This window comes from Protomyctophum parallelum (genome assembly GCF_964188405.1).
Source record: "Protomyctophum parallelum genome assembly, chromosome: 4".
Taxonomy (NCBI): Eukaryota; Metazoa; Chordata; class Actinopteri; order Myctophiformes; family Myctophidae; genus Protomyctophum; species Protomyctophum parallelum.
The window spans coordinates 14,354,775-14,367,688 of NC_139700.1; the positions used below are offsets into that span (position 1 = coordinate 14,354,775).

The following is a 12,914-nucleotide window of genomic DNA, read 5'->3' on the forward strand; positions in this document are numbered from 1 at the left end:
TCATAAAATAGGCCTACTGTGTGGCATAAATGACATACAACCATGTCTTCTATTTCTTCAGGTCTGTCTTTAACAGTGTGCGTCTTTCTGTTCTATTCTCATTATCCCTGTAGTGCAATTTCTCTTTTTGGGCCATTCTTGGGCCAAAATGTAAGACAATGTATATATTCACTTTCAAATGCATCCATGGCCATGGTGAGGAACTTTCTTATTAATGAAATGTAATTTAGTCCAATCTGTATGGTAGAGTAGCCTATGTTATTACCGTACTAGTAATAACTTATTACTATAGAACAACTATACAATTGGGGTGGTTGTATTTTGTCTCCCTGCTCTTCTATTGAGACATTTAGATGTAGTGTCAAAGGTCATATCTCATCTAGACACAGGATCTGACACAAGTGTTGACCTGATAGGTCAAGATTCCATTTATCCACTGAGCAAGCAGGCAGGCTCTATTGGCTGAACTCAATGATACAAATGTCAGCACTTGCACAGGAAACTGGGTTCAAATCCGGGGTAGAAGAGGAAAGTTACAGTATGGTGTACTTTGAAAGGCCTGGAGAAAGGTGACTGGAGACAGGACACTGGCTTAAGACTAGAGACTGGAGACTGTACACTGGCTTAAGACTAGAGACTGGAGACTGTACACTGGCTTAAGACTAGAGACTGGAGACTGTACACTGGCTTAAGACTAGAGACTGGAGACTGTACACTGGCTTAAGACTGGACACTGGAGACTGGACACTGGCTTAAGACTCCAGTCGGCTTAAGACTGGACACTGGAGACTGGACACTGGCTTAAGACTGGACACTTGAGACTGGACACTGGCTTAAGACTGGACACTGGAGACTGGACACTGGCTTAAGACTGGACACTGGCTTAAGCATAAACATAATACATTGACCGGAAGTTGACCTACAAGTTAAAATACATTTGCTCAATGGCTGTGTGCTGGGGTAAATCTGAGACAGCATTGCTGTGTAGGGATGCTAGTTCTAAACAGGTTGGATTATTTAGAATTCCTAGAAGAAAATAAACTATCATGATTACCACTGGAGGTAATGTTGACAAAAAATACCATCAAAATACACATACCATAAGCGTGGATATTCCAGTCATGGAAGATAACAGTCAGTCACAGCGGCTTTTGAGTTCTAGTCCTATTTAGGGAAAGTGTTTGAGCTCTACAACAGTAGTAGTTTATTTTGGCCATTCTAGGTTGCCTAATGCTAGTTGTCCTTAATAACATCCAAAATATGTCTAATGTAAATGAATATGCCAGTGATGGTATTGGTAACTGACAGATACCATTACACTGCACAGTGCAGTGTAATGGTATCTGGGGGCAGGGTTGGACGCTTGCCTGTGTGTGTGTGTGTGTGTGTGTGTGTGTGTGTGTGTGTGTGTGTGTGTGTGTGTGTGTGTGTGTGTGTGTGTGACTGTGACTGTGACTGTGTGTGTGTGTGTGTGTGTGTGTGTGTGTGTGTGTGTGTGTGTGTGTGTGTGTGTGTGTGTGTGTGTGTGTGTGTGTGTGTGTGTGTGTGTGTTCTTCTTTTTGGAGGGTCAGTGGTGCCATGTAGAAAAACACAAGAGGTAACATGACTATACTACTTCATAATTATACAAGATGACAGTCAAGAGGCCAGAGAAAAACACCAATTACAGCGGTGGTGGAGGCCATGAACTATATTTCCACATATGACACAACCTCTCTGACCTGTATTAAGACTACAGTTTGGCAGGAGAAGGCCTGTGAGTTGGCAAACCTTAGAACATTGGGCCACTCGACCCCTCTGACCCGAGGACAACGTGTGGTATCGTGTGTGAAGATGCAAGCCTCGGTATTTCTGTCTCCTCACTGGCACAAGAGATGGATTTTTCCATAACATCCACATTTACTAGAGCCAGCTGGCTGTGACAGGCACTTCAAAGTCATAAGTCTAACAATGTCAGAATTGATAGCGCCCACATGTGGGAAATTGATGTGGCTTTGGCCCTCTTGTTTCACTGATTCTACTAGAACTGTGTAAAAAAGATAAGAGTCGGCACAGAGCTCTGCTCCACAGTGTTTCGTTTTATTATAAAACATTGTCATTTTACAGATTCATGACATTTCGGCCATTGTTGGGCGAAACGTGGGGATTCTACATTCTAGGAGAACTGAACATAACGCCTTGCTGCCATTGTTGGAGCTGTAGTTATTATAGATAGATAGATCTATGCTTTGTTGGAGCTGTAGTTATTATAGATAGATAGATCTATGCTTTCTTAATCCTGCAGGATCTGGAGCAGTTGAATGCAAAAACGTCCTCCAGGATTAATAAAGTAAAGTATCTCTCTATCTCTCTCTCTCTCTCTCTCTCTCTCTCTCTCTCTCTCTCTCTCTCTCTCTCCACAACATTTGACAGCTACCCTTTATGATCAGTTCAGTTCTGGTAGCATCTCACAGTGAAACAAGAGGGCCGAAACCACATCAATTTCCCATCCACAAAGGTGCTCTTCTCAGTTTATGTGTGTAGAGTAGAAATTCTCTATCCGTATACATAAAGAATGAAGTATTACCTACCATACAGTAAAGGTTCGGATGTGACAATGCTGTGTTCTGACTGTACACACTGAACACACCATGACAACTCTGTGTCATAACAATAGCCTGGCATGGCCTTACTAACACGGTGTAGATATTAGTCTGGAACTTCGGTGTGGAAGATTTATTTCCAAGGGGCTGTGACATTCCAACGTCACAGCCAAAAAGTTTCACTTTGAAATAGTGGGCTCTGATTGGTCACCCACAACTCTGGGCTGAGCAAAATGTACTTCAAACTGAGAGGAGTGCCAGACCAATCTCCCCAGGGACTTATTTTCTTCTTTTCCTGTGGCAGATTCGTCTGGTTTCCAGGCTGTTATAAACTCCAGGCGTCATCATCATTGTTAAAGTTAGTTTTGGAAGTTTGAATAGAGTGTGTTATAAGGAGGAGTGACAAAACAGACATTTCTATAGCTGAAGTGTTGTTGAAGTTGTTTCACCTAAAGCCAGAGGCACATGAATTGTAAGAGTGGGGGAGAGGGGCGCATACCCCTTATTGGGACTTGGGCTCGTAGTAGACATAGCTCACATGCGCTCATGCGTGTCCCAATAGAACTGGTATTTCTTTCATGCTATTCAAGAAAGGGGCCTTCAAATCAGAACCATAGTCACTGGTTTTGACATTGTTAGTAAGTGGGGAAGTAAGAAATGACTAATTGTTCCATTTGGAAAAACATGCCCCACTCAGTCTTCATCTTCAGAGAACATACAATGCAAACGATGCATCGTTTGCATTGAAGAAAGATTACATTGCATGAATTATGCTTTACTTGTTTTGAATCTACTTTTCCAAAGTTGCTAAAGAATACCAAAGTTTGTTTAAAAGAACTTGGATGTAAATAGACCAAAACCTTTTCCTTTTATTTGGTCAGGCATTAAGCTTTTCAAATGAGATCAGTTTCAAGTTGCGCTTTAAAAGCCCTTTTGTCCTAAGGAGGTCCCCTCATGCTATTTAAGGGCTTGATATACTTTGTTGTGCACTGTGTCGCTCACCGAAAATAGCGGCTCTACAAGCTCACAAAGCGTTACGCTGCAACGTGTTGTGAGCTTCTAGATCAGCTATTTTTGGTGCGCAACACCAGCACGCAGCTAAGTATAAATCCGGCTTTAGGTGAAGGAGTGGTGATAATATACAGTTTGCATACTACTGGCGCCAGACTGACTAGCTGTGTATCTGAGTGACTGAGTTCAGATCCTGGCAATTACTGCCGCCACTCTTAAAGGACCCGCTGCTATTATGCTTTTCTCCTTCCCCTCTCCCCTGTAGGCGAGGTCACAGTGTGTTCACAAAGTTTTTCCTTTCCTTTCCCTTTTTGTGCATTTGGCTTTGGGCAAGAATTTTCTTTTCTTAATTTCCCTTCTGTTCTGAAAATGAAATAAATAGACATTTGGTCTAAAAAATAAATAAACTAAAGTAGAGAATTACCACGTTTTACTGAACTTTGGTTCTGCACGACAACCAATCATTTTGTTGTGCTTTGGTGTAACAATAATACGTTTCTCCTACTACCTACATTTGATCATTTAGCATTTTTAGCCTAACCTAAATAATTAAATCAAATAATGAAGGCAGCATTTACAGTAAATGCTTTGTGTTGCTTATTCTAAACGTAATAGATGTCTGTGCTTGTCTTGAGCCCATTACTGAAATGTGATATTTCTCTCTCAGCTTGGCACCTGGTCTTAACCTGACTGTTAAACTATTAACATTAACTATTTCTAAAATGTCATTATCCAGCATTATCCAATTAATGTTTGATTCATTTAGTATTATAATCATGTACTAGAAGTGTGGTATTTAAAATGTATTTGCCATCAAAATACAATTAAAATGTCTTAATGTCTTACATTAATTGTTTGAGGAGACGCATCAACAGGCCTTGACGTTTCCATTTAATTACAGTCCGTATCTGTCCTTACTTAACTCTAAAACACCAAAGCATTACTTTAATTGTGTGATGTAAAAAAACACATGATAAAGGTTTATTCGAGCTTGAATGAGGTAAATACTGTGTCGTGAGGAATTTTACATTTCTATATTACGTATATATTTTTCTTCTCAGTTTAGAAAAGAGAGAATTTTGTTCCTTATATCAATATAGTGAAAGGACTGTTGTGTGTTTCAGAGTCACCTCCACCCCCTTATTCAAGGCTCTCCCCTAACGAAGAACACAAGCCACTGGGTGAGTAATAAACAAAAGATGGAACTGGAACGTAACACAACCCATAGGTATATATATATATATACTGTATATGTATGTATGTATGTATGTATTGGAGTACTTTGATGAATGCCAAGGAATAATCTAACTACAGTGGTGCAACAAATCGTGGTTCATTCATTATTCATAATGCTATTTTGAACCCAAGTTGTATATTAAACCACACCGAATAGTTGAGTCCTTCAGCATGGAGAGGGAGTGTGAGGGGGAAGAAGCAGGAATAAAACAACGTGAAGAATTTTAATGGCTGTAATTAGGCACAGTGACTGGGAATTTGCCCAGTAGCTTTGAGCTGAGACAAGCTAGTATGTGGCATAATGTCAGCAAGCATGCCAGTTGGAGCCAGTGTGGGACGTCTGTGGTGTGAGGCTGTTGGGGCTCTGGTGCCTGGCTGCTAAGCTGGGGGGCCACAAGCCTGAGTCTAGCTGTGGTTTCTGGGGAGGCGATGGGGGAGGGTTTCGCCAGGTGTAACACTGCTGCAAGTGGAGCTGTATATCTGCTATTGCCTGTATTTTAGGGAGAAAAAGGTGCTCGTAGCAAATAAAATACAGTGTAGAATTCACAAAAAGAAGCATACATATTTATTTATTTGAGCCCTTAACCGGACAATGTGTATTTTAGGGAGAAGAAGGTGCTCGTAGCAGATAAAATACAGTGTAGAATTCACAAAAAGAAGCATACATATTTATTTATTTGAGCCCTTAACCGGACAATGTGTATTTTAGGGAGAAGAAGGTGCTCGTAGCAGATAAAATACAGTGTAGAATTCACAAAGGAAGCTTATTTATTTATTTATTTATTCATTCATTCATTCATTCGTTCGTTTTTTATTTGTTTGTTTGTTTATTTGAGCCCTTAAATAGAATTATTCAAAAGAAGAAGATTTGTTTGGGTTGTGTTGGAATATTTAGTTCTCTCTGAATGATGTCGTTAAATGTCATTAACTGTTTAATGAGGGCAAACGTTTTATGTATATGGTCTACAGTAGACATGTGGGATAGGAATCTGATTCTCTGTTGTTCTCCGCAGATCTGTCAGACTCCACATTGTCTTACACTGAAATGGAGGCGGCAAGCTCACCAAACATAACGCCGGGGGAATTCTCAGGTAAGCGTAGTGCCTCTGCCTGTTCTGTTCTCAACCTTCACTTACTGTCCTCATCAGCAATGATGTTTTTGTTATGAAGGGCCACGTCATGTGTCGAAGATTGATTGAATATTATATTAGTCAGAAATGTAAACAGCATGTGGTACAGTAAGACATTAACGCTGAAAGGATAACAAAAAAGTCCTGTGGTGGTCCTATAGAGCAAACCTCACCGTTTGTTTCACGACTTTGGTTGAGGAAGGACACCGCTGTTTGAGAGACAAAAGCTGGTAGGGCAGCACCTCCACTAGCCTGAGGTCACGTTGGGCAAGACCTACGCTGTAGAGTGCATAAGACCTACGCTGTAGAGTGCATAAGACCTACGCTGTAGAGTGCATAAGACCTACGCTGTAGAGTGCATAAGACCTACGCTGTAGAGTGCATAAGATCTACGCTGTAGAGTGCACAAGACCTACGCTGTAGAGTGCATAAGACCTACGCTGTAGAGTGCATAAGACCTACGCTGTAGAGTGCACAAGACCTACGCTGTAGAGTGCATAAGACCTACGCTGTAGAGTGCATAAGACCTACGCTGTAGAGTGCATAAGACCTACGCTGTAGAGTGCATAAGACCTACGCTGTAGAGTGCACAAGACCTACGCTGTAGAGTGCATAAGACCTACGCTGTAGAGTGCATAAGACCTACGCTGTAGAGTGCATAAGCGGAAGTGCTGGATTTTGTCGGAAGTACCGCTCAAGGAAATGACGTTGACGCTTTACAAATTTGTTTACATTCTCCGTGAATGAAACGAGTGTTGTGATTGGCCGAAAAAGATCGTATCTGGGGGAAATGTACATCTGGCGGATGTTCCGGCCCGACAGTTCCGGCTATGCACTCTCCGCCTTAGGTTGTGAACAGGATTTTCTCTTCGCAGATGAGTACGGCTGGGACCAAGACTAGCTTTAGGCCATGTACAAACCATGACTTATATACGGTAGCACCATAATCTGGAAGATAGGTGCAACTCATGCTCAGAGTTACAAAAAAGTATATATTTTTTTCTTAAAGGACCACTTCACCACTTTTCAACTTACCTTCATATAATTGGTCCTCACGAATGTTCATGATAAAATGCGGAGGGCTGTGGGCAGTTCAGACTCCCGTCCACCAGTGACATCATCGATGGGGAATCCATGCAGGCTTTCTATTCCTGAAAAGACAACGATGATGTCACTGGTGGACGGTTTCTGAACTGCCCACAGCCCTCCTATGAGACAAAGACTGAGTAGAAACATGAACATTAGTGAGGACCAATTATATGAAGATAAGTTGAGAAGTGGTGAAGTGGTCCTTTAATGAAATTAACCACTTTCGACCTTGAGTCCTTATTTTGAGCATAGGCGACAAATTTCAAAACATTAAAAAAATGCTCATAAATGTTCAAAAACAATAGCGAAAATAGGAGATCTACAAGCTCACATCCCGTCGCGATGGTATGTATATCGTACAATGCAGTATATAGGGCTTAAGTGGTTAAATCATAACCTTAAACTTAACCCATTTAACCGTATAATGAAAAAATATTTGGTACTTGAATCAAGGCGTTTGCCTCCGAGGGTTTGAGTCATGAAACAACATCCTCTGCTTTACCCAGGACTGCTTTGTGTTAGAGATAATGACTTTAGACAGAATGTGTTCCCTGTTCAAACTAAATATGCTTTTGGTGTGTTTTTTTGTCTGGATGTGGGTTTACGTGTGTGCACGTGCACATGCGCGCGTGTGTGTGTGTGTGTGTGTGTGCGTGTGTCTGCATACACATGTGTGCGTGTGTGCGCCTGTGTGTGCTTGACTTGGTGTGTGTGCGTGCATTTGTGTGCGTACAGCCTTAAGCCTGAATAATGGCTTCTATGAATCATATTCTTATCAGAGTTCTCCTTTGGCTCACCCAGTCGGCACATATCACACATATTTAGATTTAGCGGGTAATAAATTAACGGAATGTTTTTTGCCGGTTGCATCACCCCGTTTGGCTTTGAAATGGTTAAACCGGGTCTGAGGGGGGTGGTGGCGGGTGGTTGGGGGGGGGGGGGGGGGGTTGGGGGAGAAAGCACAACTTGTTCTTAAAGTTGTGTCTTTCTCAAAGCTGTGTGTGTGTGTGTGTGTGTGTGTGTGTGTGTGTGTGTGTGTGTGTGGAGCTGTTGAGTGTTGGTGGGATGAATGCGCAAACTTAGCAAGGTAATTTCATTTTAATGTTGTGCTTTATTCCTGCTCATTAAAGGCCATTAGGAGCAGTGCAAGCTGCTGAGATAAAGGTTTCATTGTGAACGGTGCAGAGGTTCAGCGGGGCGTGTGCACTGGCCACAGAGCCGGCCTCCCCTCCTCTGTTTTTCTTTCAGAAATATTTGAGTGGGATCAAACTGTAATAAGATCCAAGCTCACTCACACACACACACACACACACATACGTTGGCGTGCTGGTGTGTGCGCGTATACACACACACACACACACACACACACACGTGTGCACAAACACACAGCTCTATCTAGCTTGGCTGTAAGTGGGCTGCAGGGAGGGGGTGGACTCTGGGAAGTAAAGTTGCTCCTGTGAATGGGGCCACACCAAAGGAAGCGAGCAGAAACAGTCCTGTCCTCTGATTTGAAATGAAACACTCCCTTCTCATGGCACAGAGTCAACATGGCGCCCCCCACACCCACTCACCCACTCACCCTCTTCAAACTGGGAGCACGGTATTGAAACAGTATCAGGTTCATTCGGACCAGGGAATTCAGCAGGATTTTTTTTTATGTTTGGGGAAGTGCGGGAAGGCAGTGGGTTTCAAAAACTGCATTTCCTGTGCTGAGGGTCTGCCGTGGCTCAGCGACTGTCCTGACCGGGCAGTTGACGTGGCTACCTGGCAGTTGTGTATTTTTGGTCCACCCTGCCATCCTCCACACTATCTAGCCACCCCGCCCCCCTCCCCTCCCCTCTCCCCTGTACACATGCTGTCACCACCTCAGCATGGACCGGCGACACTCCCTGAGTCAACAAATGAGGGGCTTGTCGGAGCGCGCACCACAATTCCTCAGAGACTGTGGTGAGCAGAGAAGATCTAGACATGCTTAGGCTTTGGTTTCTTCCAACTGTGCTGCCGTTCATACGGGGCCAGGACGGGTCAGCTTGCACTCTTGCGGCCGTGGCGTGGACTCTTGGCGGACACTGACCCCCTCCCCCCGTGTGCGATATAAAGGGCATCGGTTTTACGAATTCGTTTAGGCGTTGTTCGTCGTCCTGTCGTTATGTACCGTATTTTGACGGTGTTAGTGCTTGGACACAGTGTTTCAGAAAAGACCATACATAATGAATGAAACAAGACGTCGATCAACTGCTCAGTGATATACTGCAAGGGTTCCCAACCTGGGGGTCACGACCCCTCGGGGGGGGGGGGGGGGGTGTCCCAAATTTATTTTGGGGGGTCCCCAGATTATAAAAGAAAAAGAGTATTATTATTTTATTTCTTTGCAACTGAATGGCTGGAAAATGGAAATTGAGAGTTTACATAGTACGTGCATAAACTTTCCTTAATGATTATTTGGGTTCAGTATTTATTTATGATGGGGGGCAGGGCGGGGGCCGCGAGACATGGCCAAAGCATTTACGGGGGTCCCCAGACAAAAACGTTGAGAACCCCTGAATACTGTATACCCTCTGTGCATGTGAGCAGCACTGCTCTTTGCTGCTGAGTTAGTAGTGTGCAATCATAGGAACTAGAGCCAGGGGGCCTCCTCCTGATATGGTCTGTTGTGTTCAGCAGTATATAGGCCTACTGTATAATGCAATTGGACAGATTATCCTATTTAGAAATTATTGCTGACCCAGGGATGACATCGCCTGTGGATCCCCTTTCCAACTGTCTCGTGTTGACTGCACAGATAGAATGTCTGCACAGACTGTAAAGATGGACCCCCAAGGATCCACTACTGATGGTGTCAAATATTTACACTAAGTGTAAAATAGACCTGTAAGGGAATTGTACCATGACTGTGTTGCTGCAGAGCTTATGCATTGTGTGATCTTAATCCCACCTTCATACAGGAACGTGTGTGTGTGTGTGTGTGTGTGTGTGTGTGTGTGTGTGTGTGTGTGTGTGTGTGTGTGTGTGTGTGTGTGTGTGTGTGTGTGTGTGTGCGTGTGCGTGTGCGTGTGCGTGTGCGTGTGCGTGTGCGTGTGCGTGTGCGTGGACCAAATTTTCCCAACAAGTATGTCAAGAATTTGAGAAATAGATACTGTGAGGACGATTGTCCTGGTCCTTACAAGAATAGTTTTCGTTTTTATGTTTACAAAAATAATACTTGGGGAGTTAGGTTTACGATAAGGAAACTGTTCAGGCTGGGCAATGGTTAGGGTTACTTAGGTATTTATAGGTTACATTTAGGGGTTGCGGTTACAGTTATGTCTGAATTATAATTGCATGTCACTGATGCCATTGTTGCACACTGAAAATGGCTGATTACCCGCTCATAATCACGTATGATGTATAATCATTCATCAATAATCGGGTATTTTTGGTTTTCGGCTTTGGTTAAAATTGTGAAAATGGCATTTATAAAATGATTGATTGAATACTTTATTAACAGTTTCCAGAAAAAAAGCACAGGAAAGTACAGTTCAATACAAGGTATCCTAAGATGATTTTAAACCCAAGAAAGCCTATGGTTTGTTTCCATTGAGGTCCTTCATTGAATAGGAACATTTAATGACACAAATGTACAGTACTAATACATCATGTAAACTGTTAGAAATCAAAAATAAATAATATGTACAGTAATGGCGGGGAGGGGGACTTAGATTTTTCACTGGGGCCAGTTTTGAATCGCAGGCTCGCAGCCACCCTTAAGTGCTCTTTGAGAGCGGTTTTGAAGGATAGTTTCCTTCAAAACCAACATTCCTTTACGAGGGCGTTCCACATTTTTGTGCCATAGAGGCTAAATGAATTTAACCCCTATTTTGAGCCAAATCTGGGTTGAATGTGATTAGCGGAGCTCCCTCTGGTGTTTGGTTGTGGACAGCTTTGCCGTTTTGGAAGTAGTTTGACAGGTACATGGGTGTCTTTGTGGTGTAGCGTATCTTGTATCTTGCCCATGTTGTGATGTCTTAACAACTATACAATATACTGTGTGCGTGCGTGTGTGCATGCATGTGCGCGCGTGTGTGTGTGTGTGTGTGTGTGTGTGTGTTCAGGGGGGGGGGGGGGGGGGATTGCTAGGCAACAAATACACAATTGCAGTTTGCAGCCCTGGGCTACAGAAATAACCACTCTAAAGCTTCTCCTCTGTGGAACAATAGCTGAGAAAATGGATGGGAACTGGTTGGTTTGGTAGATAAGCTTGTTCCGCTTCTTATATTCCAACTTTATTTCAGTCTCCTCTGCATTAGATTATTTTGATTTGGTGTCATGTTACCATGGAAGATGTTTTTAAATAAAGTCTCAACATGAGGGGGGATGACATGCAGTGCCTCAGGTGAGAATTGAACCTGGGTTAGGTACAAGACCTCTTACACCTTCCATAATACTCAGTTTGTTTCATGTGAAAAACAGAATGCTTTAAAGGACAACTTTGGGTTTTTTAACCATGGTTCATGTTTTAGTTTTTTTATTAGAGAAAGTAAAAGATGAGTGTTAATTTGTTTTTCATTTGCTGCTTTCTTTCGTCTTAGCGATTTTAGCCATTTTTGACAGGGCGGGGACATTCAAACAAGTGGCCAAACCCTTTTACAAACTTTTACAGCGATTTCTTTATTATTATTTACTAGTCCTACTAGACCCCAGGAAATGACATCTGACCACAAAAGAACACGGGATCTGCTGAATGTGAAGTGGGATACTACGGGGCTGAAATGAGAGAAACGGTCACTTACACCCGCCTTCTAATGAGAGCGCAAAATCTGTCTTGGAAGAGCCACCCATCGATTAATCTAACATACGGCCAGTCGGCAACCTTCCCCGTGTTTCTTCACTAGTCCGATCCAGAAGAACACAGTTTGCCGGCCACTGCTACAGAGCTGACAATGAGATAATATATCTGTGGTCTGGAGTTTTCTCTCGCCTTTTGAGCTGCAATGAAAACAGGCAAAACAGTGAAAACAGTGACATCTGCTGGCAAATCCCATTGACATATATGGGATTTGCAGGTTGTGACATCACAAACGGCAGGAAAATCAGAGCACTTGTTTGAGCCAGAAAACCCCAGACCACAGAAAATCTACTGAATGTTAAATGTTCAGGTTTTGTGGGTGCAATTCAGCTCTCAGCTTTGTTTTAATGTCACAATCCCTTCTAACTGTCCTGGCACATTACAATATCCCTCTACTATACATACTGTAGGTATGTAAGTGTCATGTTATTACCTAAGCTCTGTTGCGGTAATTCTATTAAAAGCTGCGTGTAGGACCCATGCCTCTTATGCTATATGGATGTGTTGGTATTCTTCAACATGCATATTTAGAATACTTATTTATTTACGGCAGCATCACAAAAGAAAAGCGCCCCAGCTTGGGCACTTTGATGTCTCTGTACATACATCGTGAGCAGGGCCCCCTGGCTGTAGGCAGTGTGTGCGGTATATACTATGTATGTACCATGGTACTGGTGTGTGTGTGTGTGTGTGTGTGTGTGTGTGTGTGTGTGTGTGTGTGTGTGTGTGTGTGTGTGTGTGTGTGTGTGTGTGTGTGTGTGTGTGTGTGTGTGTGTGTGTGTGTGTGTGTGTGTGTGTGTGTGTGTGTGTGTGTGTGTGTGTGTGTGTGTGTGTGTGTGTGTGTGTGGGAATGCGCCTGCTCCTATGCTGAACTGTCTGCCTGCACACCTGTTTCCTCAGTGCCTGGGTCTGGTCGTGTGGACATCAGAATAAAAGCCTTTGAAGCAGGTCTCATTGCTTCCTGAATTACTGCACCCCCCCCGCCCCCCACCACCACCCCCAGCGCAAGTTGACTTTATTATGTCAATCACATTGTCTCTG

At 43.1% G+C, this 12,914-nt stretch overlaps 1 protein-coding gene across 1 annotated transcript in view; it reads left to right on the top strand.

The window, feature by feature from the left end:
• The window catches only part of smad6b (SMAD family member 6b), a 32,774-nt gene that overhangs the window by 1,631 nt on the left and 18,229 nt on the right, over window positions 1–12,914 (top strand). The window contains exons 2-3 of the mRNA XM_083764074.1: window positions 4,718–4,774; window positions 5,843–5,920. Coding sequence (XP_083620200.1) covers window positions 4,718–4,774; window positions 5,843–5,920 — 135 coding nt within the window. The remainder of the gene's footprint in view (window positions 1–4,717; window positions 4,775–5,842; window positions 5,921–12,914) is intronic.